This window comes from Vanessa cardui, chromosome 28, assembly GCF_905220365.1.
Source record: "Vanessa cardui chromosome 28, ilVanCard2.1, whole genome shotgun sequence".
Lineage (NCBI taxonomy): Eukaryota > Metazoa > Arthropoda > Insecta > Lepidoptera > Nymphalidae > Vanessa > Vanessa cardui.
Genome location: NC_061150.1, coordinates 1478029 through 1500701, shown reverse-complemented (window position 1 = coordinate 1500701; position 22673 = coordinate 1478029). Strand labels below are relative to the sequence as shown.

The window sequence follows — 22673 nt, the reverse complement described above, 5'->3', positions numbered from 1 at the left end:
CTATAATATTAAATTTTTTTTTTGTCTATAATATTAAAATTCTTTTTATTGAATATACACACGGTACATATACCAAAAATCATTCAATTTTTGTTATTCCGAATAATCTCTTAAACGGCTGGACCGATTTCGACGCGACTTTTACTCAAAGTCAGTTCAAGTAATGAGGAGTAACATAGGGTACAACAATAACTTTTTAATTAAATTCAAACGCGGACAAAGTCGCAGGCACAGGTATTATATACAACCCATACGAAGCCGGTAGTTACTTAGGTATTAATATGTAGTGTTCATATTCATCCCTTACATTCCACTGGTGGGCAGAATTCTGTTCCCGTTGCACAGAGCGATTTAAAAATAATAAATAAATATTGGACAACATCACACACATTACTCCGATCCCAATGTAAGTAGCTGAAGCACTTGTGTTGTGGAAAATCAGAAGTAACGACGTCACAAACACCCAGACCCGAGACAACATAGAAAACTTATAAACTTTTTCTACATCGATTCAGCCGGGAATTGAACCCGGGACCAATGGGTGGCGTACCCACCACTCGACCACGGAGGTCGTCGAATTGGAGCGTGCTACATTACGCGGCCCCAGTGCGGAATTTAATTTTTTATTTAATACAGATAGGCTGGCAAATGGGCCACCTGAGGTACACACAAAAGACGTAATTGTTTCGTCGCCAAGATTGGCGGTGGATACTTACCGTTTACCACTTACCATCAGGTGGTATACTTACCAAATATCAACATTAAAATAAAAGATCCAGCGCTATTAGTATTTTAAATACAAGCTTATTCAGTGAGCCAGTAGCAAAAGGCATTAAGGATCACATTAGTTCCCAATGTTGGTGGCACATGGGCGATGTAAGGAATGGGTAATATTTCTAACAGCGCCAACATCCATTGGTAACCAATCAGGTAGACATTTGCATGTCCCCATATATATTTTTTTAAATTAAAGACTTCACAAGTAGTCTTAGTTCAAAATATCTTTAAGATGTGTCACAATCTTGCATTCAACAATGGACGACGAGAAATAACGATCGTGTACCAGAAAAAGAAAACACTTTTTGAGGCCTCCACAAGAAAGGGGCCTTCCAATAAATTAAAAAAAAAATTAAATGTCATGAAATAACAATTACAATTGATATGTGGTAGATATAGTAATATTACAAATGTTTTCACATTATTTTGTGAAATTATAATCAGGGGCCTCCACTGATTTGCCCCAAGTCCAAGACCTCTATATCCGGCCCAAACTCTACACTTGCAATATCCGTTTCCGTTCATCGTAAGACCATAGACACTGGCCCTTATTATACTATCTATGCCCAACTGACAGTCATAAGAATATTCACCAATGACGTCATCATGACAAAAAAGAGAGAAATTCTTTGAATCTTCATGATGGAGTCAATTATTTATAGTTGTTTTGATTATGGCAAAAAGACAAGCACCCGTTTCACTTACAAATTAACACGAAAACTTCAAGGAGGCTCCAGGAAGGCCACAAAGCGACCTTTTATAAATTGACGCTAAACAATACTTTCCTTGTAATATTATTTAAACATAAGAATTCGTGAGGAAACCTGCACGTATTACATGACAATCTGCCTGTATTCGAGCAGCGTGGTGATGTAAGCTCCAAACCCTCTCCTTAGTCAGAGGAGCCCTGCCGCAGTGGTTATTATGGTTACGTAGTGTAGTTCCCTCATCAAATTGATTAAATTTATGTTATATACGTAGATAATATCGTATCGTATACTTGTTACCTCGTTGATATTATATAGCTTGTATATATGTGTGTGGATCATTAGTACTGAACGTAGAATCGAACCAACTAACCTGTCAACAGGCGGCGGCAGCGGCGCCATCATGTGCGGGTGCGGCGGCATCGGCGGATGTGGCGGGTGAGGGTGGAACGGCGAGCCCGGCGGCGCGAACCCGGGCCCCGGGAAGTGGCCCTGCTGGGGGCCCGGGGGGAAGCCGCCGCCGGAGCCCGGCCTCGCCGACGGGCTGCCGAAGGGGCCCGCCGCCGCGTAGGGCCCCGCGAACCCGGGTCCCGGGCCGGGGGTCGAGGGCGCGGGGGACGCGGCGAAGGCCGGGCCTGCCGGCGAGCCCGCGGGCGGCGCGAACGCCGGGAACGGTGGCTCGCTGGACTTCCAGGCGGCCGGGACGCCGCCCCCGGCCTCGTCCAGCGCGGGGACGCGCCGTTGAAGGCCCACCGACATCTGATGGTTAGGAGAAGGCGTTGAACGAAAGAACTAATCACCAAACAACAAAACAAAAAAAAAAAACATTTCAGTAACTAAAACATTGTCTCCTGCGAAGGTCGTTATAATGATAGTGTCTGAAGCTGAGTAATTAGAAAACGTCATTTGAGCCAATAAAACGTGCAAACGCGGGTGCGGCCGCTGCAGCCGCCCGGCGGCAGGTAGGGGCCGCTGATAACCAGTCGCAAAAAAAAACACAAACAGCGCATTAGAGCACCTTGCACGAGCCCGTAGCGACTTACAGTACACTTACACTTTTAAACCATCATATTACATGTTAATTAATATATTTAAGCATTTAATGTTATTAATTCTTATGTTAATAAATGATCGATCGTGAATCGAGATGGCCCAGTGGTTAGAACGCATGCATCTTAACCGATGATTGCGGGTTCAAACCCAGGCAAGCACCTGTGATTCATGTGCTTAGTTTGTCTTTATAATTCATATCGTGCTCAGCGGTGAAGGAAAACATCGTTTGGAAACCTGCATGAGACAAATTTCATAGAAATTCTGCCACATGTTTATTCCAAACATGAATATGTTCTAAACCTTCTCCTCAAAGGGAGAGGAGGCCTTTAGCCCAGCAGTGGGATTTTACAGGCCGTTGTTGTTGTTGTAATAAATGATCAGTTAATCCTGTTCATTAAACACGAAAATATTCTCCACTGGCGAACCGTCCCGGCTTCCCACAACAATATTATAAAGAAGAAAACTTTGTCTGTTTGTAATGAATAGGCTCAAAAACTACTGGACCGATTTAGAACATTCTTTCACTATTCGAAAGCTTCATTATCCAAACGTAACATAGACTATATTCTATTTAGAAAAACATAAGGTTCCGTAATATATTTGGAGTTTTCGGACACCAGATATAAAAAAATCAACCAGAATCATCTTCATACTTATTTTTTTTATATTTTTGTATCTGTATGGTTGGTTCATTTTGATTTTCTTTTGAAATAATCAATCCTGTCACAAATCCGAAAACTACTTCGGACAAAGTCACGGGCAGAAGCTAGTACTAAGCATACTATACCTAACCTTTACTATCTACATACATTATTGCTTGAAATATTTGTCCATAAACATAATCTCTTCCATTAATGAGAGGGTTTGGAACATATTCCACTACGCTGTTGAAATGCGGTTTGGTGGAATACACATTTGGCAGAATTTCGATGAAATTAGACACATACAGGTTGCCTCATGATGTTTTCCTTCACCGCCGAGCACGAGATGAATTATAAACACAAATTAAGCACATACATATATATAGTGGTGCTTGCCTGGGTTTGATCCCGAAAACATCGATTAAGATGCACGCGTTCTAACCACTGGGACATTTCAGGTCATACCTTACATATTAGGGTCTATTTTAGTAATATCACCACGTACTCTGAGTAGTGTACTCTATGTTCAAACTTTCAACTCTAATTTCACTATTTTTGGTAACAAATTCCCAAAATTCTCCTTAGCCATATTCCTAACTTGAAAAGGTACAAATTACCATATTAACTTTTACCACCCATTTAACATCTTTAGGGGATGAATTTTTAAAAAAACCTTTTCTCAGAGCTTATAGTCCACGAGCCAGGGCTTCAGCTGCTCCATGGCATGCTCCAAGGAACCCTCGATGGGAACAGTGAGCCTCCATTTCACCAATAGCAGGTGAAGAAGTATACCCAGAGGCGAATATACAAATCTGCCGCTAGTAGGCTAGTAGGCTATTCAATTTTTGCCGCCCCTCTTTATTCTGGAAAATTTATGATTTCTGTTCTATCGTCCTCATTACATCGGCTTTTCCCCGTTATTAGTATGATTATAAACTAGGTGATATTTCTGTCAGTTACTGGATTATTTTTCCAACCCGCTATGTGGTGACGTGTATACGGATTACGAACGTAATGTGTATACATATAATTTTAATTTTTTTATTTCTGTAATATAATAACAAATTTGGGCTATATTTGCCGCCCCTCTAAATCTGCCGCCCTGGGCTCCAGCCTACTTAGCCTATTGGTGAATCCGCCACTGAGTATACCTGGCAGTGATTTGGAACTTGCTGCTATACCGTTTGTCTGCCAATCACTGGCTCTCAGTGTACTATTTACTGGCAAGATTTTATTTCGATAAACCAACTATGTGGATTGTATAGTAACAGACAGTCATTTTGAAATATTATTAAGTACTAACGTATAAAAAAGGTTGGAGTTAATACCTGTTAACTTCCAAGCAGGATTTGTTAATTTAAATAATTGTATTTAGCTAACATGACTTTGTATTTTTAAGTGTTGAAAAAGATTAGACTGAGTTTCTTGCCGGTTCTTCTCTGTAGAATATACTTTCCGAACCGGTGCTAGCTTCACTTAATTGTTAAATGACGATTCAAAAGTGCTTGTAAAAGCATACTTGAATAAAGTTTGTTTTGATTTTGATTTTAAAGCGAACCGCCCCAGCTTCGCACAGTACTGGATATGTATCGTTTACATTACGACCAATCAACATAAAATCACCATAAACTGTAGCCTATGTGTTATTCTGATATATAACCTATATTACTGTAAAATTTCATCCAAAACCGTTCAGCATATTTTCCGTGAAAGTAACAAACATACATACACACAACTACTATAATATTAGAACTAGTCAACTTTACATGATGGAAATTTCACAGAGACTTGAGCAATACATAGAAATAGTACGCAACAAAGATACATAACAACATATAGGCGAATATGACTCTTATGTAATACATGTTTAGAATTATTATCGTATATTATGAGTTATATTTTAAGAACCTTTCGAATGTCGTTAAAATAATAGACCTATCAACAATGTAGACGCTTTCAATAGTACAGTAAGACACAACTTAGATGTAGCATCGACACACAACCAACAGAAACAGCTCCCTATCGCGCCATTCGACGCTATTCGTCGCTATAGATTCCCGCGTCAGTTCAACATGAGAAAGCAAGTGTTTGTAAATCGACGTGTCAAATTGATGAATATATTAGGTCATATGATATTACAAGTTATTACGTTTGTGAAATCATATTCACAAAAGAAATAAATATTCATAATTCGGGATAGCGTATAGTACAACACAAATTAGATATAGCATCGGAAAATGCAATGGAATGAAAATAAATACGATTACTGACGATTTACACAACCAATAGAAATAGCTCCCTATCGCGCCATTCGACGCTATTCGTCGCTATAGATTCACGCATCAGGCAAAGCAAGTGCATGTAAATCGATGCGTCAAATTGACGGATATATTCGGTCATATGATATTACAAGTTACTGCGTTTGTGTAAAGATGATATTCACATAAGAAATAAATATTGATAATTCGGGATAGCGTACTCAATTCGTATGTGATCGGTTTTACAAACTGCCGATGCTACATCTGAGTTGTGTCGTACTATACTTGTACAAATAAGTCAGGTCATACATATTGTATGACAAATCGTTTGATCTTGTGTAAGTCTGTCTGGCTGTCTCCTTCTCATCAGACATTCTACACCCAAACAGTATTCGGCATTGTCGCGGTCCGGCTTAACACGTTCAATCAAATCAAATAAACTTAGAATCGTAATTTTATAATTAAGCGAAGCTACCACCGGTTCTGAAAGTATATTCTACCGAGAAGAACCGGCAAGAAACTCAGTAGTCACTCTTTTTCAAGATTTACAACAACATAGCCTCATAACAACTTAGACCCCATTTGATGATGACTTTCTTATGTAACCTTCATCAACCATTATACATATCCACACACAGACACACACAGACACACACTTTGACAAGTTCTTTTGAATCTTAATTAAACAAACTATATTAAGTGAAGCTACGAATGTAGATTCTACCGAGAAGAAGCTCAAGAAACTCACTAGTTACTCTTCATTACATAGTATAAAACAAAGTACATAGACATATGCTTGGATGCAGATTTTGATGCGGTTTTTTTAAAAGATAGACTGATTCGAGAGGAAGGTTTTTGTATATGATACATGGACGATATAGTGCAGAAATACTGATCAAAAAATCAAAATAAAATAAACTTTATTCAAATGGGCTTTTACAAGCTCTTTTGAATCGTCATTTAGCAATTAAGTGAAGCTACTACCGTTTCGGAAAGTAGATTCTATCGAGAAGAACCGGCAAGAAACTACTAATGTATCCTGCCTGGAAGTCAACAGGTATTAACTCCAAGCTTTTTTTATCATCTACAATATAATTTTAGTAATATAATGATAATTTTAGCAGTTTCTAATTCTACAAGATATATCAGTAACGTATCTGTGGTGGTCTGTATTGTCTAATAACAAAAAGCTATGAATTTTGTTTATATGGACATTCTATAGAGTCGAGATGGCCCAGTGGTTAGAGCGCGTGCATCTTAACCGATGATTATGGGATCAAACCCAGGCAAGCACCGCTGTTTCATCCGCTCAATTTTATAATTCATCTCGTACTCAGCGGTGAAGGAAAACATCGTGAGGAAACCTGCATGTGACAAATTTCATAGAAATTCTGCCACATGTGTATTCTACCAAGCCGCACTTGAACAACGTGGTGGAATATGTTCCAAACCTTCTCCTCAAAGGGAGAGGAGGCCTTTAGCCCATCAGTGGGAATTTACAGGCTGTTGTTGTTGTTGGACATTCTATAGTATGTTTGTTATCAGTAATGCACCTGTAAAGCCTGGGCTGATAACTAGTACCCAATAACAGCAGAACGAACGAGCGGATTCGAATGAAATTCGTCAGAGAGATAGATCATGGTCTGGTATAGCACATGGGTTATTTTTTATCCCGGAAAACGTAACTAACACCTGCATAGCGCTTGCAAAGAGCGTTGGCAGTGACATTGAATCTCGTGTAATTCACGCGTTAGCAGAGGTTCTATTCAAACTTTATTTACACTGAAAACGTTGTACGCAAGTTTGAATGTGTTTCTTTTTAAATAATAATAAAGATTGTTGAACTATTTGTATATTATGTAATTAATGTTTGTGTAATTAGGTAATTATTTAAAACAGCCGTTCTGAGTTTTTGTCTCAATCATTATACTCACCTCATTTCTTTCTCCACACCACAAATATTCAATTATTTTTTTTATATTTCTTTAATAGTTGCAATAGTATTTTTCTCTCTTGATTTAATACTGAGGCAGTGACTAAACGACATTTCTTGACCGATATAACTATCAAAGTTACGGCAATAGCTTCCTACCGATGGGTTATGCAGGGAGAGAAACACGGCGGTGAACATAAGCATCAATGCTGTGCTATTTTTTTTATTTTTGACATAGGTGGCAAACGAGCACGAGGCTCACCTGATGGAAAGTGACTACCACCGCCCATGGTAACAACACCAGGAGGCTTGCAGGCGCGTTGTCTGCCTTTTTTTCTTGTGTCTGGGTGTTTGTGACGTCGTTACTTCTGATTTTCCACAAAACAAGTGCTACAGCTACTTACATTGGGATCAGAGTAATGTATGTGATGTTGTCGAATATTTATTAAAAAAAAAAGATCACGACCAATGATATCGCGTCATCTCAAGGTCATTGTAGTTTATGTATTGTCTCGTCTCCCATCGAAACGTACTTCAGTATTCACTATTACAGTTAAAGGAATAACAACCGTTTTGAAAATGACATATATATTAACATTATAAATGTGAAAGTATCTCTGTACGTCTAGCTGTCTGTGGATCTTTCACCACCAAACCGCTGAACCGAATTTGATGAAATTTGGTGTGAAGCAAACTTGAATTCCTAGAAAGGACATAGACTACTTTATTGTCTTTTTATCTTATTGCTTTGCGGACGAGCATATGAGACATAAGGGTAAGTGGTCACAACCGTCCATAGACAATGACACCGTAAGAAACATTCCTTTCACGAAGATGTTATGACCCTTGAGCCTGTACAAGCTATCATATCATATCAGCTATAATATCTGATGAGTGGGTGGTAACCAAGTAAACCTGACACGTGACAACCAACACCATAAAACACGAGCGACGCCGCGGGAAGCTACTAGTATTCTTTTAAAATCCAAGCATTTAGGATTTAAATGGTAACAATATTCGAAACAACAGACATACTATCGCTCATATAGACGCTTGTTGAATTTAATTGCTCGTATTGCATACAATTATATATTTCCTGTATTTAAAGTGATTATGTTCCCACGATCTCGTAGCGTCTTTATTCGCGTGTAATATGATACTATATCTATCATTGTCGCACGTATGCACTGTGCGTCGCGCAAGAGAGAGCTGGCAACATTTAATTTAGTTCAAACACGAAATTGCATGTATTTCTATACGTATATGAGAACAGAAAAATTGAAAATGCTGCTCTTGGGCCGTAATTTTTTTTTTAAATAATAAGGAACTACAAATATTTCTATATAGTTTGATCTGTCTATCCGTCCACATGTCAAGACCATTTTTTTTTTCGAAAATATAAGACACAACTGTATGACACTCATGCTCCCATTCGTCCTGTGCGCCTAAAACATCGGCCTGCTCCCTGGCTTACTGACGAAATCAAAGTACTACAACATCGTAAGAACATAGCCAAAGCAAAATATAAAATGAACCCTACAAACAAAAACCGCGAGAAATATAGAAATATTCGGAATCGCTGCAACATGCAATGTAGAGATCAACAACGACGCCATATTCATCAGTCCTTAACCGACAATGATCCTTCTAAGGTGTGGAAATTTCTTGAAACACTTGGAATTGGGAAAGCACGTCAAGAACTAAATTTAAATAATCTGGATATAAACCAACTTAACCAGCATTTCTCGTCTTCTGATACCATAGATGGTACGATAAAAACTGGCACCATTAGAAATATTTCAGCGTCTTCTACTCCCAATATTCCTTCTTTCTCTTTTAGTCAGTTTACTGTATGTGATGTTAAGAAGAACATTTTAGACATCAACTCTGATGCCGTGGGTTCAGATTGCATTAGCCGTAAAATGATTCTTCCTATTATTGATATTGTAGCTCCTATCCTTACATCTATCTACAACTTGTCGATAGAATCCTGTACATTTCCTACGATCTGGAAAGATGCTCAAATAATCCCTGTACCTAAAAAGTCCAACCCGAATAGTTACTCCGAATTTCGTCCCATATCGATTCTTCCTTTCTTATCCAAAGTATTTGAGCGTCTTATATATCAGCAAATGACTCCCTTTCTATCCAAAAATAACCTTATGAATCCTTTCCAATCCGGTTTTCGCCGTGGTCACAGTACGGCTACTGCCCTCGTTCAAATAACGGACGACATCAGACTTGGTATGGACAAGCAACTGATTACAGTGCTGGCACTGCTGGATTTCAGTAATGCATTTTGCACTGTAGACTTTGATATTTTACTAGCTATACTACGTTCTCTTAACATATCTCCTAAGGTGACTGACTGGTTTCATTGTTACTTGCGAGGGCGTCGGCAGCGCGTATATACTAATGGTCGTAACTCAGACTGGTGTATGCTAAGCGCTGGTGTCCCGCAAGGTGGCGTGTTGTCTCCTCTATTATTTTCTATATTCATTTCCTCTATCACTAATCACATTTCTTCTCTCTACCACTTGTACGCAGATGATCTCCAAATATATTCACAGACACAATTCAGCGGGCTCTCGGACACCATTGATTTAATAAACAAAGATTTGATGCACATAAGTCAATGGAGTAAATCTTATGGTCTGAGAGTTAATCCCACAAAAACAAAGGTGATTATCATTGGTAGCCCGAGACTTATTTCACGGATTGACTGGAAACAATTACCACCTGTCCTTTTTGATGGCGTCTGCATACCAATCTGTGAAACAGCAAAAAATCTCGGCGTTATCTTTGATAGGCACCTTTCTTGGGCACCTCAAATAAATGAGGTTAGTAAAAAATTGTTTTCATCCTTTGGCTCACTGAGAAGATTGAAAAACTTTTTACCCATTCCAACTAAAGTTACGCTTGCACAATCTCTCCTTCTACCGATTCTTGACTATGCCGACACTTGTTATACAAACTTAAGTGAGGAGCAATTAAATAAACTTGAGCGATTACAAAACCTATGTATACGGTTCATATTTGGTTTACGCAAATATGATCATGTTTCCGAATTTCGCCAAAAACTCAAGTGGCTCCCTATTCGCCTTCGCAGGAATACTCACATTTTATCTCTTCTTTATTCTATTCTTTTTAATCCAGCGACACCCTTCTATCTTAAAGAGCGTTTCACTCTCCTTCGGGAGACTCACAAGCGTGCTCTTCGCTCGAATGAAAATTTAATTCTCTCAATTCCTTCTCATTCTTCTTCTTACTATTCTAAGTCCTTCACTGTAGAAGCTTCTCGACTTTGGAATACATTACCCTTAGCTGTAAGGCGCGCACAGTCATTAGCCGTTTTTAAAAGTATGGTTAAGGACTTTTACTTATCGCATTAGTTATTCTAAGCAGTCGTTGTTGTTGTTGTTAATTTCTTGTTTAGTTAATAGCTCCTATTTTATTATATATATTTTATGTATTTATTTATCTATGTATGTATGTATTTAATATAGTATATATTTATATTATATATATTTATTGTTATTTGTGTATTGTATACTATTCTATTAAGAATTTATACTATATATATATATATATATATGTAAAAAGTTATTGTACCCTTCCCATTAATATCAATATCATGATCCTTTACCCAAAGGTTGCCTGGAAGAGATCGCTGCTTAGCGATAAGGCCGCCTGTTGCACCTCATGCAACTTTTATGTAACTAAAATGTTATTTTTTAGTTGTAAGATTGGGTGCAATAAAGAATAAATAAATAAATAAATAAAACTTATACTATTATTAATATTTATTAATAATCTAAATAACCGTATTAACTAACATGACTTTGCATTTTTTAAATGTTGAAAAAGAGTAACTACTGAGTTTCTTGCCGGTTCTTCTAGGTAGAATCTACTTTCCGAACCGTTGGTAGCTTCACTTAATTGTTAATTGACGATTCAAAAGGCCCGCTTGAATAAAGTTTATTTCGATTTTCGATTGAAACTTGGTAAGCACATATAGTCTGTAAAGCGAATTAAGATTTTGGCACTAAAATAGAAAAAAAAATTAGCTTTCCCCCATACTTAAAAATCAAAATCAATCTTTTCTTTAAACCCATACTTGTTATCTACGGATAAGTCTTCAAAAATGATAATTAGTTTTCTAACAATTTTCTTTCTAAACTGAATAGTGTGTGAGAGAGACACTTCCAAATTAGTAAAAGTATCCCTCCCCCTGTAACTTCCAAAATAAGAGACAGACAAAACACATATTTGAATTTAAAAAAAAAAAAACACATAATGTATGCACCGAAAATTGGTTTGAACGAGATCTAATAAACAGTTTTCTTAATACATTACCTCGATTTTTTTATCATTCAATCAACTCAAATACAAAAACCAAACATTCAATTCCACAAACAATAACATAGTTACTTGCTACGGAACCCTTTACAGACGAGTCTGAATCACACTAAGCCTTTTCATCAACATTTACAAAACCATAGATTACTTAATAAATCTAGAGCTTCCAAGTTTCGTGATAAATAATCTAAGCTCCAGTTCTCATCGTGGCTCGTATTACTCTGTACTTGGTACCGGTGTACTGAAAACAAGACCTAACCCAATTCAATCGCTCGCAAAGTTCACGGCCCGGCACCGAACACGCGATCTCGTGAAGCCGAACCGTCAATAATAAATATTTTTAGGCGTTGGGTTAACGATTACAGTCAGTGTGTTAGTGAAAGAATTATGTACATGTTACACATTGAATAGCCTATAATTTGTTTGTTTTTGTGTAAGGGATCTTTGGTAGAAATATGAATGAATCTGGAATGCTGTAGGGTAGGTGTTCATTACACGGCGGATTTACCAATAGGCTGGAGCCTAGGGCGGAAGATTTAGCCCAAATTTGTTATTATCTTAAAGAAATTAAAAAAAAACTTATAATTATATGTATACACATTTCGTCCGTAATTCGTATACTCGTCACTACATAGCGGGTTGGAAAAATAATCTAGTAACTGACAGAAATATCACCTAGTTTATAATCATATTTATAACAGGAAAAAACCGATGTAATGAGGACGATAGAACACAAATCATAAATGTTGCAAAAAAAAGTAGGGGCGGCAAAAATTGAATCAAAATCAAAATATACTTTATTCAAGTGGGCAATTAAGTGAAACTAACACCGGTTCGGAAAGTATATTCTACCGAGAAGAACCGGCGAGAAACTCAGTAGTTACTCTTTTTCAACATTTAAAAAAAATACAGTTATGTTAGCTAATACAATTATTTAAATTAATATATCCTGCCTGCAAGTCAACAGGTATTAATTCCATGTTTTTTTTAATAGCCTACTAGCCTACTAGTGGCAGATTTGTAAATCTGCCACTGGTTTATTATATTTACAAAATAACAATTTCTTTATTAATAAACTAGCGACCGGACCTAAAGCATACATAGGGACAGACATCGGTGAGCGCCTTTGTTTTATACTGTGTAATGATTATGTAAATCATTACTAATTAAAGTACAATCGAAATAGTAGTAACACATGACTCGAATATTAATTATATATATTTATTGTTTACGATTAATATCTCAAAGCATGGACAGCTTCCTAACCAGCATAGGGATCTAAGTAAGTAATCTTGGTAGATATCGTGCAAGCTTAGGTACATACTCATCAAATATTTACGGAAACAAAATCTCTTGTTATCAGGCCTCGCGGTGCAAAGGGCTCGCGTTCGAAATTTGAAAAAGTACAACGTAACATTGATCAGATCAGAGGATCAGAGTACTTTTAAACAAAAAAAAAGACAATGGCCTTGCAAACTGTATCTTGCCCACATTAAGATTCAATCTTGAATCGCCATTGACTGTTATGACCACTTACGATTAGATACTCAGTCACATCATCATCCTCCTGCCCTTATCCCAATATTATTTGGGGTCGGCGCAGCATGTCTCATTCCATACTTCTCTGTCAACGTCATCTCACAAGTAACATTCTTTCTAACCATATCGTCTTTCATACAATCCATCCATAGTTACCTTGGTCGTCCATCCATACTCAAGGCCTTCCTCACAAGATGTTCCTCATTCCTCCGCATTATGCCCATACCATGACAGCCGCCTTCCACATAACTTCTCGGCTACCGGTGTCACTTTCAAACTTATTAGATACTCAGTTACCTTTATGATAAAAAAAGTAAATAAACAGTTTTGACAACTAATATGATGTCGTATATAAACAAATTCTGTTGTACATTTAATATCTGTATTGCACCCGTGCGAAGTCGGAGTGGATCGCTAGACCTGAAGCATTCATGACATTCATAATGGATTCACGAAAAATAGTGAATACCCATGTGGCAGAATTTAGTTAAAATTACAAACATACAGATTTCATCGACGATTCATATTCCTCCACCGCTGAGCACGATATGAATTAGAAACACAGATTAAGCACATCAAAATTCAGTGGTGCTTGCCTGGGTTTGCACCCGTAATCATCGGTTAAGATGCACGCGTTCTAACCACTGGGGCATCTCGGCTCAATGTTATTTATTAAACATACAATCCTTCCTCTAAAATCACTATGTATATTAAAATGCGTTACTTAATTTAAAAGATCCAAACGTACAGACGAAAATCGACTTTATTTCATACTATGGAAATATATAATTAATTCTAATCACAAAAGCATTACCATCTTTCTCAGCGTAGTCGAGTAACAAGATGCGAGTATTACACAACATACGAGAAACAAAAGTCCGACTCGGGATTCGAAGCGGTTAGCATTCCACAGTTCATTGACCTTGCGTCAACGGCTACTTTTTTTTTTTAATTCAAACATTTTGATTGACTGAGATTGATAAATAAAAAACCTATCTTCAAGTATTATTGAATGAATATCATATAATCGATTAGATATATGTATGTCTGCGTGGTTTAAAGAGATAGTGATTGCTTGATAAAAAAGTATTTACTGATAACTCTGTCTAAATTGCACGGGATAAGGTCCAAGCCTTCTCTACAAGAGACCTTTGCTCAGCATTGGGATACATATATGCTTCATCTTACTTTACTTGAATGGGTAAACTGGGTAGGTACCACCTAATCATCTAACGCCAAACAACAGTACTTAGGATTGTTGTGTTCCGGTTTGAAGCGTGAGTGAGCCAGTGTAACTACTTGTGGCGATTCAGCGGTGTTTATGGTGGTCTACTTACTCTTAGGTGGTCAGTTTGACTCTCTACCATACGTAACAAAAGTAGATTTACTTTGTCTAGCAACAAAGCTATCCTGTCGGAAATAATCATACCGGCTGTTATATAAAAATATAAGTAGTAAAGTAAAGTAACAGCCTGTAAAGTAAAGCCTCTTCCGGATTAAGGAGAGACTTTGGAACATATTCCACCACGCTGTTCCTATGCGGGTTGGTGGATTTCACGTGTAGCAGAATTTCAATGAAATTAGACATGCCGAGCACGAAATGAATTATAAACACAAATTAAGCACATATATGTAGTGGTGCTCGCCTGGGTTTGAACCCGAAAGCATCGGTTAAGATGCACGCGCTCTAACCACTGGGCCATCTCAGCTGACAATAAACATATATATTATTATAATACATTTTATGCAAGTACGTGATTCTTCCCGTGTGAAGCAAGGGTGGGTGGCTAGTTATACATAATTATCTATTCTATCTAAAATTTGTAATAACGACACAGAATCAAAATACACCAGTTTATATAATATATTATTTATGACATTAGTTTTAAAACCGAGAATTCAGTTTAAAATCCTCTGCACATTTAAGAATCAGCCAAATGTGTAGCCCATCAATCCACACTGAAAGAGTATGGTGGAAAAAGCAACGATCCTAATGCTATCCAAATATATAGAATCGTCAGTTCGAACCTTTTATTTTCGTAGTTTAGCTAAATCGTCAGACTGGTGTAACAGTAGTAAAGCGCTTTAACGCGCTTGACAGCGCACTCGACAGTTATAAGCCTCCGTTATGTTTAACATTGGCGCTGAATTTGTTCACTTGTACACAACCTCGGAACTAAAAATTGATTTTAAACGACTAATATTTAAACACCTTCAAAGATTTGATTTGCAATAATTAAATTATTTTAAAAGATTTAAATAAAAAAAATAAAACATTGGGATCACTTAATTTTTTTAATTTAATAATACAACAGCATGAATATAGTTTGCCTTTGTCATTCTACTTTATTTATAAAAAAAAACCGCATACTCAATAACTTTTCCAAGATTCCAAATTCAAATTAAAAAAATAGAACAAAATTTTATATCTTGTTACGAACTTATGAACACGTGAAAGCAAAATGCATTCGACTAATTATCGAAGTAATTACGTACTAACTTAACTTTCGACTTGTACTTAGCACTACAATCGAACAAACAAATAAACTAACAGAAAGCCATCGCAATTACTTGATAAAGTGTTTATTACTCCAGCTATTTGTATAGAAATCGGTTAAAGTAAAACTAACAAGCCTGTTAATATCTAAATGCTGGGCAGGCTTACTTTCCTCTTAGAGCTTAGATTTCATCCAATAGATGTAGGTTTCCTGACCATCAAATCAAATCAAAATAAACTTTATTCAAGTAGGCTTTTTAAAAGCACTTTTGAATCGTCATTTTACAATTAAGTGAAGCTACCACCGGTTCGGAAAGTATATTCTACCGAGAAGAACCGGAAATAAACTCAGTAGTTACTCTTTTTCAATATTTAAAATATACAAAGTCATGTTAGTTAAATACAATTTTTAAATTAATATATCCTGCTTGGACGTCAACAGGTCCACGCCTTTTTATCATCAATTGATTACAATATGATACACAACGAATTTAATGGTGTTCTGGGTGCCAATGGTACAAGCTGGTAATCCTGAGTTCCAACCTTGGGGATCAGACAGACTCCTTATTTTGCATTGACTAAAATTAAGTAAAAGATTTAAAGTATTTGAAAAGAAAATGTCTGTAATAGAACTAGTCTTGGTAGTCCACTAGAAGAAGATAGAGGAGATAGATAATAAATAGATAAAATAGATAAATTATAGAATAAAAATGACAATGCTCACGTACCAGGATATAAAAAACAGTAAGAAGATTTCTTCAAAACCGCGTTCAAAGACACCACGTTTTGCTCATCGAACGAGTGTCTCGTGTACCAGGAGATCATAAAAAAGTAGCGTCTGTACCGCGATAACTGAGACTTTACATGAATCCAATACAATAAGATCTCAATGAAACCGGCATACAGTGATACGCGATTATATTGATGTTTCCTTCAAAATTTGTGATCATTTAAGTCAAAATCGCATATCAATTCCGGCGTTTCACGATCGTTTTGACTTTTTTCTTATAAAATGGCTCGACTGAGGGTATATATAGTTCAATAAAGATTTTTATTCTAACTTAAAAAGTTACTAGGCGGCTTCAAGCCCATCTTTGAAATTACCAAGCAATCATCAGACACTAGAGTTATACGTGAAAATTCGAGTTTATTCAAAAAAATTTTTTAAGGAATTTGTAACCTATGGCAATTTCTGAATTTACTTTTTTTTTTGTTAGTTGTAGTTATCTTCGTTTGTCGTGAAAAATTTACAAAATTAAATAAAATTTTTAACATCAAATAGTATATAGGTACTAGTGGCCATTTTAGTTCATTCATATTTTTTGTTGCTTTTTTCGATGTTTAATGTTTATTGTCGTTCTATTAAACTTATTTACACAAAAGGCTTAATAAATTGTATACCTAAACCGCTCGAATCGCTTTGTATATTAGTGAAAACCTCACGTAAATCCGTTCAGTATTTTTGTAGTTTATCGCGAACATACAAACAGGTAAACGCGGCCGGAGACTATGATTTATAATATGTAGTGAAGTGATTAGTTACAATTAAAATTTGTAAATAAAAAAGTACTTTAATTTTATTTACGTTTGTCAACTACAAACACAACCAACTTAGCCTCCAAGGTTGGTGGCGCATTGGCGATGTTAGTTATGCTTAATATTTCTTACACTACCACTGTTAGTGTTGGTTACCACTGACCATATCTTGGCCAAATTGCTCCTACGCCAATCCAATGTTCAAAGTATTTCGTTGCAAAACTGGTGTCTTGGTACGCTGTTTTGAACAGACCATCTTACTGTTTATTATTTCCTGGTACATACAGGAGCATTTCATGTCATTTTTATTCTATAATATATATATATTATAAATGTGACAATAACTCTGTCTGTGTCTGTCTGTCGTCACTCTTTCATGACTAAACCGCTAAATCGATTTTGATGAAATTTTGTATGAAATAAAACGTAAACTACTAGAAAAGACTACGGGTACTTTTTTGCCTAACACATGACACCCACCCACACCGCTAAAACTTGTGCGAAACCGCGGGCATCTTCTACTAGTATTATCTATTTTATTTAAACTTTTTTCCAAAGTGAACTTCCCAGTAACTTCCCAGAATTGACAATATTTTTTTAATGTGATTATGATTATTACTCAAACGTAATAACTTGTAATATCATATGACCAAATATATTCGTCAATTTGACACGTCGATTTACATGCACTTGAGAGCAAAATGGTCACATAATTAAACTTAAACTCAAAAAATACAAAGCGGATTTTGATAAGATTTTCACCACTAGTGTATAGTTTAAGATGGTCTAGGTGTTTAATTAACAAAGATTTGTCATTTGCCTAAAATTTAACGAAGATTATTGAATATGTCGACAAAAATAATCCCGACTGGGATCTCTACTGGCATGCACAGTGTAAAGCAACTTATGTATCCCTTTATTCTACCTGTTCGAAGTCGAGACTACCGGCCGAGATGGGTAGCTGGTAAGAGATAAACGTGGTTCGTTTATTGTTCAACTATTCAAAAAAAAAAGACAAAATGCCTCATTGATACATCGTTTTTTCAGTTCAAGTATAAATGCCCTCTATTGCAAGTAATCGTCGATAAAATTCCACAGACATTTTTAACTTTGCCGTTTCATAATTTCAAAGCATTTGTAAAAAAAAATAGTAAAGAAGCCATATAAATTCAATACAAGATTATACAGACCATAAATGGGCGTGGAATTAGTATTTGTTGACTTCCAGGCAGGATATATTACATACATATGACTGTATTTTTAAATTTTGAAAAAGAGTAACTACTGAGTTTCTTGCCGGTTATTTTCGTGGTGCTGAACCGTAGCTAAACCTAATATAGTTGTAAAATGACGATTCAAAAGCCTACTTGAATGAAGGACATTTTGATTTACGATTTTTATACACAGGATACTCAAAATGATACATGAATAGGTATAACTATTACGTATAGCACTTTTGTTTTTAATTTTTATGGTATATGTTGGCAGACGAGCATATTAGCCACCTGATGGTAAGTGGTCACCATCACCCATAGACAATGACGCTGTACTATTCCTTACATCGTCAATGTGCCACCAACCTTGGGAACTAAGATGTCATGTCCCTTGTGCCTGTAGTTACACTGGCTCACTCACCGTTCAAACCGGAACACAACAATACTGAGTACTGTTATTTGGCGGTAGTAAAACTGATGAGTGGGTGGTACCTACCCAGGCGGGCTTGCACAAAACCCTACCGCCAAGAAACTTCATCAAATCCAATGCAGACAACAGATAGATAGACGGTTTCTTTCGCATTTATAACATTACTAGCGACCCGCCCCGTCTTCGCACGGGTACTTGATATCGTTATATTAAGACCTAATTAAATAAAATCATTATAAAATTGTAGCCTATGTATTATTCTGATGTATATTACTGTAACATTTCATCCAAAACCGTTCAGCACTTAGTAAGAAATATTACTAGGATAGGACTAGCTGTTTCTCGCGATTTTGCTCGCGTGGAAGTTGGGTATTATTTTGTATACCACATAAGTGTGTATTTCACCCCTCAGGGTTGAATATCGAGAAACGCTTACATACGTATCCACTCATTTTTAATCACTCACTTTTCAATTTCATTCGACCCTTATCTAACGCCTGTAGGAGTAGAATTTCCAAAACTCCTTCCTTATTGGGTAAAGTAACAGCCTGTAAATTTCCCACTGCTGGGCTAATGGCCTCCTCTACCATTAAGGGTTGGAGGGCTTGTTACATATTCCACCACGCTCTTCCAATGCGGGTTCGTGCAGAACATGTGGCTGAATTTCGATGAAATTAGACACATGCTGATTTCGTCATTATAAACACAAATTAAGCACATATATATAGTGCTTGCCTGTGTTTGAACCCGAAATCATCGGTTAAGATGCACGTGTTCTAACCACTGGGCCATCTCGGCTCGGCGTCTTGGGTGCCTACTCAATAAAACGACCCTATTTGCCAATTTTCATGTCCTAAATTTAATAGATTGAGCTCAGCGATGATGAAAGTCATCAGCCAGGCAGGACATATTATTTTATACATATAGATAGATATACTATAGATAAATTTCACACGGAAAAACAAAAAGTATATTCTTGAATGCAATTATACTAGAATATTAAAGTCATCGACCCATTCGAGGTGTGAAAAAAATTCAAGGTCTGCATCGAAACGCAACGATTTTACGTAACGTTTTTGACGCAAACGTTTCTAAGGCAATTTTAATATTATTTATATGTAAACTAACAACTCGCCCCGGGTTGACAAGGGTGCAATACTGATACTAAATATACTACAGAATTTGTTTATTTACGACATCACATTAGAAACTTCGAAAATTATCAGTGTTTCTTTACTATATTGTTCATGTGTTATATACAAAAAACCTTCCTCTCGAATCACTCTATCTTTTAAAAAAAACCGCATCAAAATCCGTTGCGTAATTTTAAAGATCTAAGCATACATAGGGACAGACAGTGGTAAGCGACTTTGTTTTATACTATCTAATGATATATAGGTAAATGTTTTTTTTTTGTAATCATTCATTCAAGCACTAAATACATTATAAGTAGAGTATAAATTTGTCTTATCACAATTAAGATTCATCAACAGACTCAAACAAAGAAGAGTATCTGTGTATATATCTATCACTTTCTTTTTGTTTGTTTGTTATTTTATTGTATTATTAGAAACTATTTTATGATTTCCTAGTTGTCGCCCTTGACTTTGCTCGCGTTTTAAGGGTTGTTTGTTGGCGTCAGGTGTCCGGCCTGTTTCCTTGGAGTTCAAGTATGGTTGATAACAAGTTTCATCATTTTTGGTTTATTTTTTTTGGTCGGGAAAGACATACTACAATTTAGTGTAGATTAAATAAAATATTATTATTGTTTTTTGTATATTTTTTATTATAGTTTTTTATGGTCTTGATGGGCTAGTGTAGTGGCTAGATTAGAAGGCTGTTGAACTAGGTTCGAAATTCGGTTATGATAATAAATGGTTTTTGGTTTCCTCCAGCACCACCAAGCATCGTGGTGGATTAAACTCTTAATCGATACAGAAGAAGCGACCGTAGCCTAGCAGTGTAATATAAGGGCACAGGGCACAGATTCGGGGTTCAAATCAGGTAGGGTCGACAAGAAGGTACTCAGTTCTATACCACGTACGTCTTTAAAGGTAAAAAACTATCTCTAAATCGAATTTCATCATAATGTGACTGACAAAAGATGATAATTTCGCATTCATAATATTATTTAAATAAATCGACGAATAACTTGTATTTCGGTTTATTTTGACAAAGTTTTATTTAAACGTCTTAATTACTTCGTATCGATATTATTTACTTCCCAACTTGGAACTATATCAAAATAGTAAAATAGTATATTAAATCAAATTTAGAATATTTACGTATTGTTTTTTTTAAACTATATAAAATAACAGTCTAGAATATGTCTTTGCATTTCTAAACATTGAACAGCACGTTTAAAAAAAAAAACAAACAACTGTTTCGAATTCGTAAGATTCCTTTTTCGAAATTCAAAAACTAAACAATAATACATGTATCCAAACTTCTGAATATACTATATTATTATTTCTATACGAGTCGTGAATAAAAAAAAAACTATTAAAAGACCACTAACTATTTCATACGTACATCGGTCGGTGGGTATGCCTTAAAACAGGTTTAAGTTAGCTAAACTTATATGACTTTTTTTGTGATTACCTGGCCGTATTCGAATGGATTGCTCAACAAGACACATTTTATCATTAAATACAACCTCTTTTGTTGTTTAGACCTTGTCATTGCGTTCTTACTTTAAAAAAAAAGTTTGTTGTGAAACAAAAACAATGCACTAACACTACGAGCTACCAGGCACTCATAACCTACAAGAGATCGATTCGTAAACATTCCCTCCAAAAAAACGCGACGCATAAAAAAGGGGTTAGAGACCTGCTCGGATAGAAAAAAAGCATTGAGAATACGAGGGATAGACCTCCGTACCTCCGTGGTCGATCAGCGGCCGCCCCACACGTATAAAACCTCCGGGCAGGGCGGGACACCCCGCATATCTGCTATAACAAATAACACCGAGCGCTCGCTCTGCACTTACAATGTTCCGGTTGCCTTTCTTCCTCATACGAACATTGCACGCCGTTTATACATTTAACTATTTTAAACTACACTACACTGACACTACAATCCTCACGCTCACTGACATCGAGATTTCGAGTTTCTTTTTTTTTTTGGTAGCGTTGTCGCGTGCCGCGTCGCCGGCCGGCGGGAAGGGAAACTCACGGACGCAGGTAGCTGCCGCCGTAGCGGGTCCGAGGGTTTGTTTATTGAATGTTTTACATTATTTCACTGATTACTTTTGGGTAATATAGCGTTCGTCTCATGACACTCGCGTAGCGTCGCGCATTGTACGGATCGCGATAGGTACGCGCGGCACGTCTCGCTCGATCGTACTGGCTGAGCGTCGGGCGGGGCGATGCGCCGCGGGGGGGTCGCCTGCTTTACCGACCTCACTATACAAACAACTTTATCGACGCAACGGACAAGTGGCGCGGTCAATTACACCTGGATTTAAAATTTAGCGCTACTATAACTGTCTATATTAGAATATAGTTTGTGCATTGTTAAAACATATTTATTTAATATTATATAACTTTAAATTGTAAAATGCTCTTAAGAGTATTTTTTACAAACAAATAATGTTATTTTATTACCCATTGAACTACAACGTGGCGCCACCTTCTGATGTTAAAATTATTTATTTTTAAAAAACAGAGGGCGCTAGCGGCATTTTGTTTTGAATCGATATGCAACTTCAACAACTAGCATGATTTAACT

General features: G+C 36.6%; 1 protein-coding gene across 1 annotated transcript in view; it reads right to left on the bottom strand.

The window, feature by feature from the left end:
- Positions 1–22291, bottom strand: part of LOC124541416 (LIM domain-binding protein 2) — a 70301-nt gene extending 48010 nt beyond the window's left edge. Inside the window, exons 1-2 of the mRNA XM_047119274.1 lie at positions 21934–22291; positions 1858–2243 (exon numbers count right to left, since the gene is read on the bottom strand). Of these exons, the coding sequence (XP_046975230.1) occupies positions 1858–2243; positions 21934–21960 (413 nt within the window). The 5' untranslated portion in view covers positions 21961–22291. The remainder of the gene's footprint in view (positions 1–1857; positions 2244–21933) is intronic.
- Positions 22292–22673: the final 382 nt, after the last annotated feature.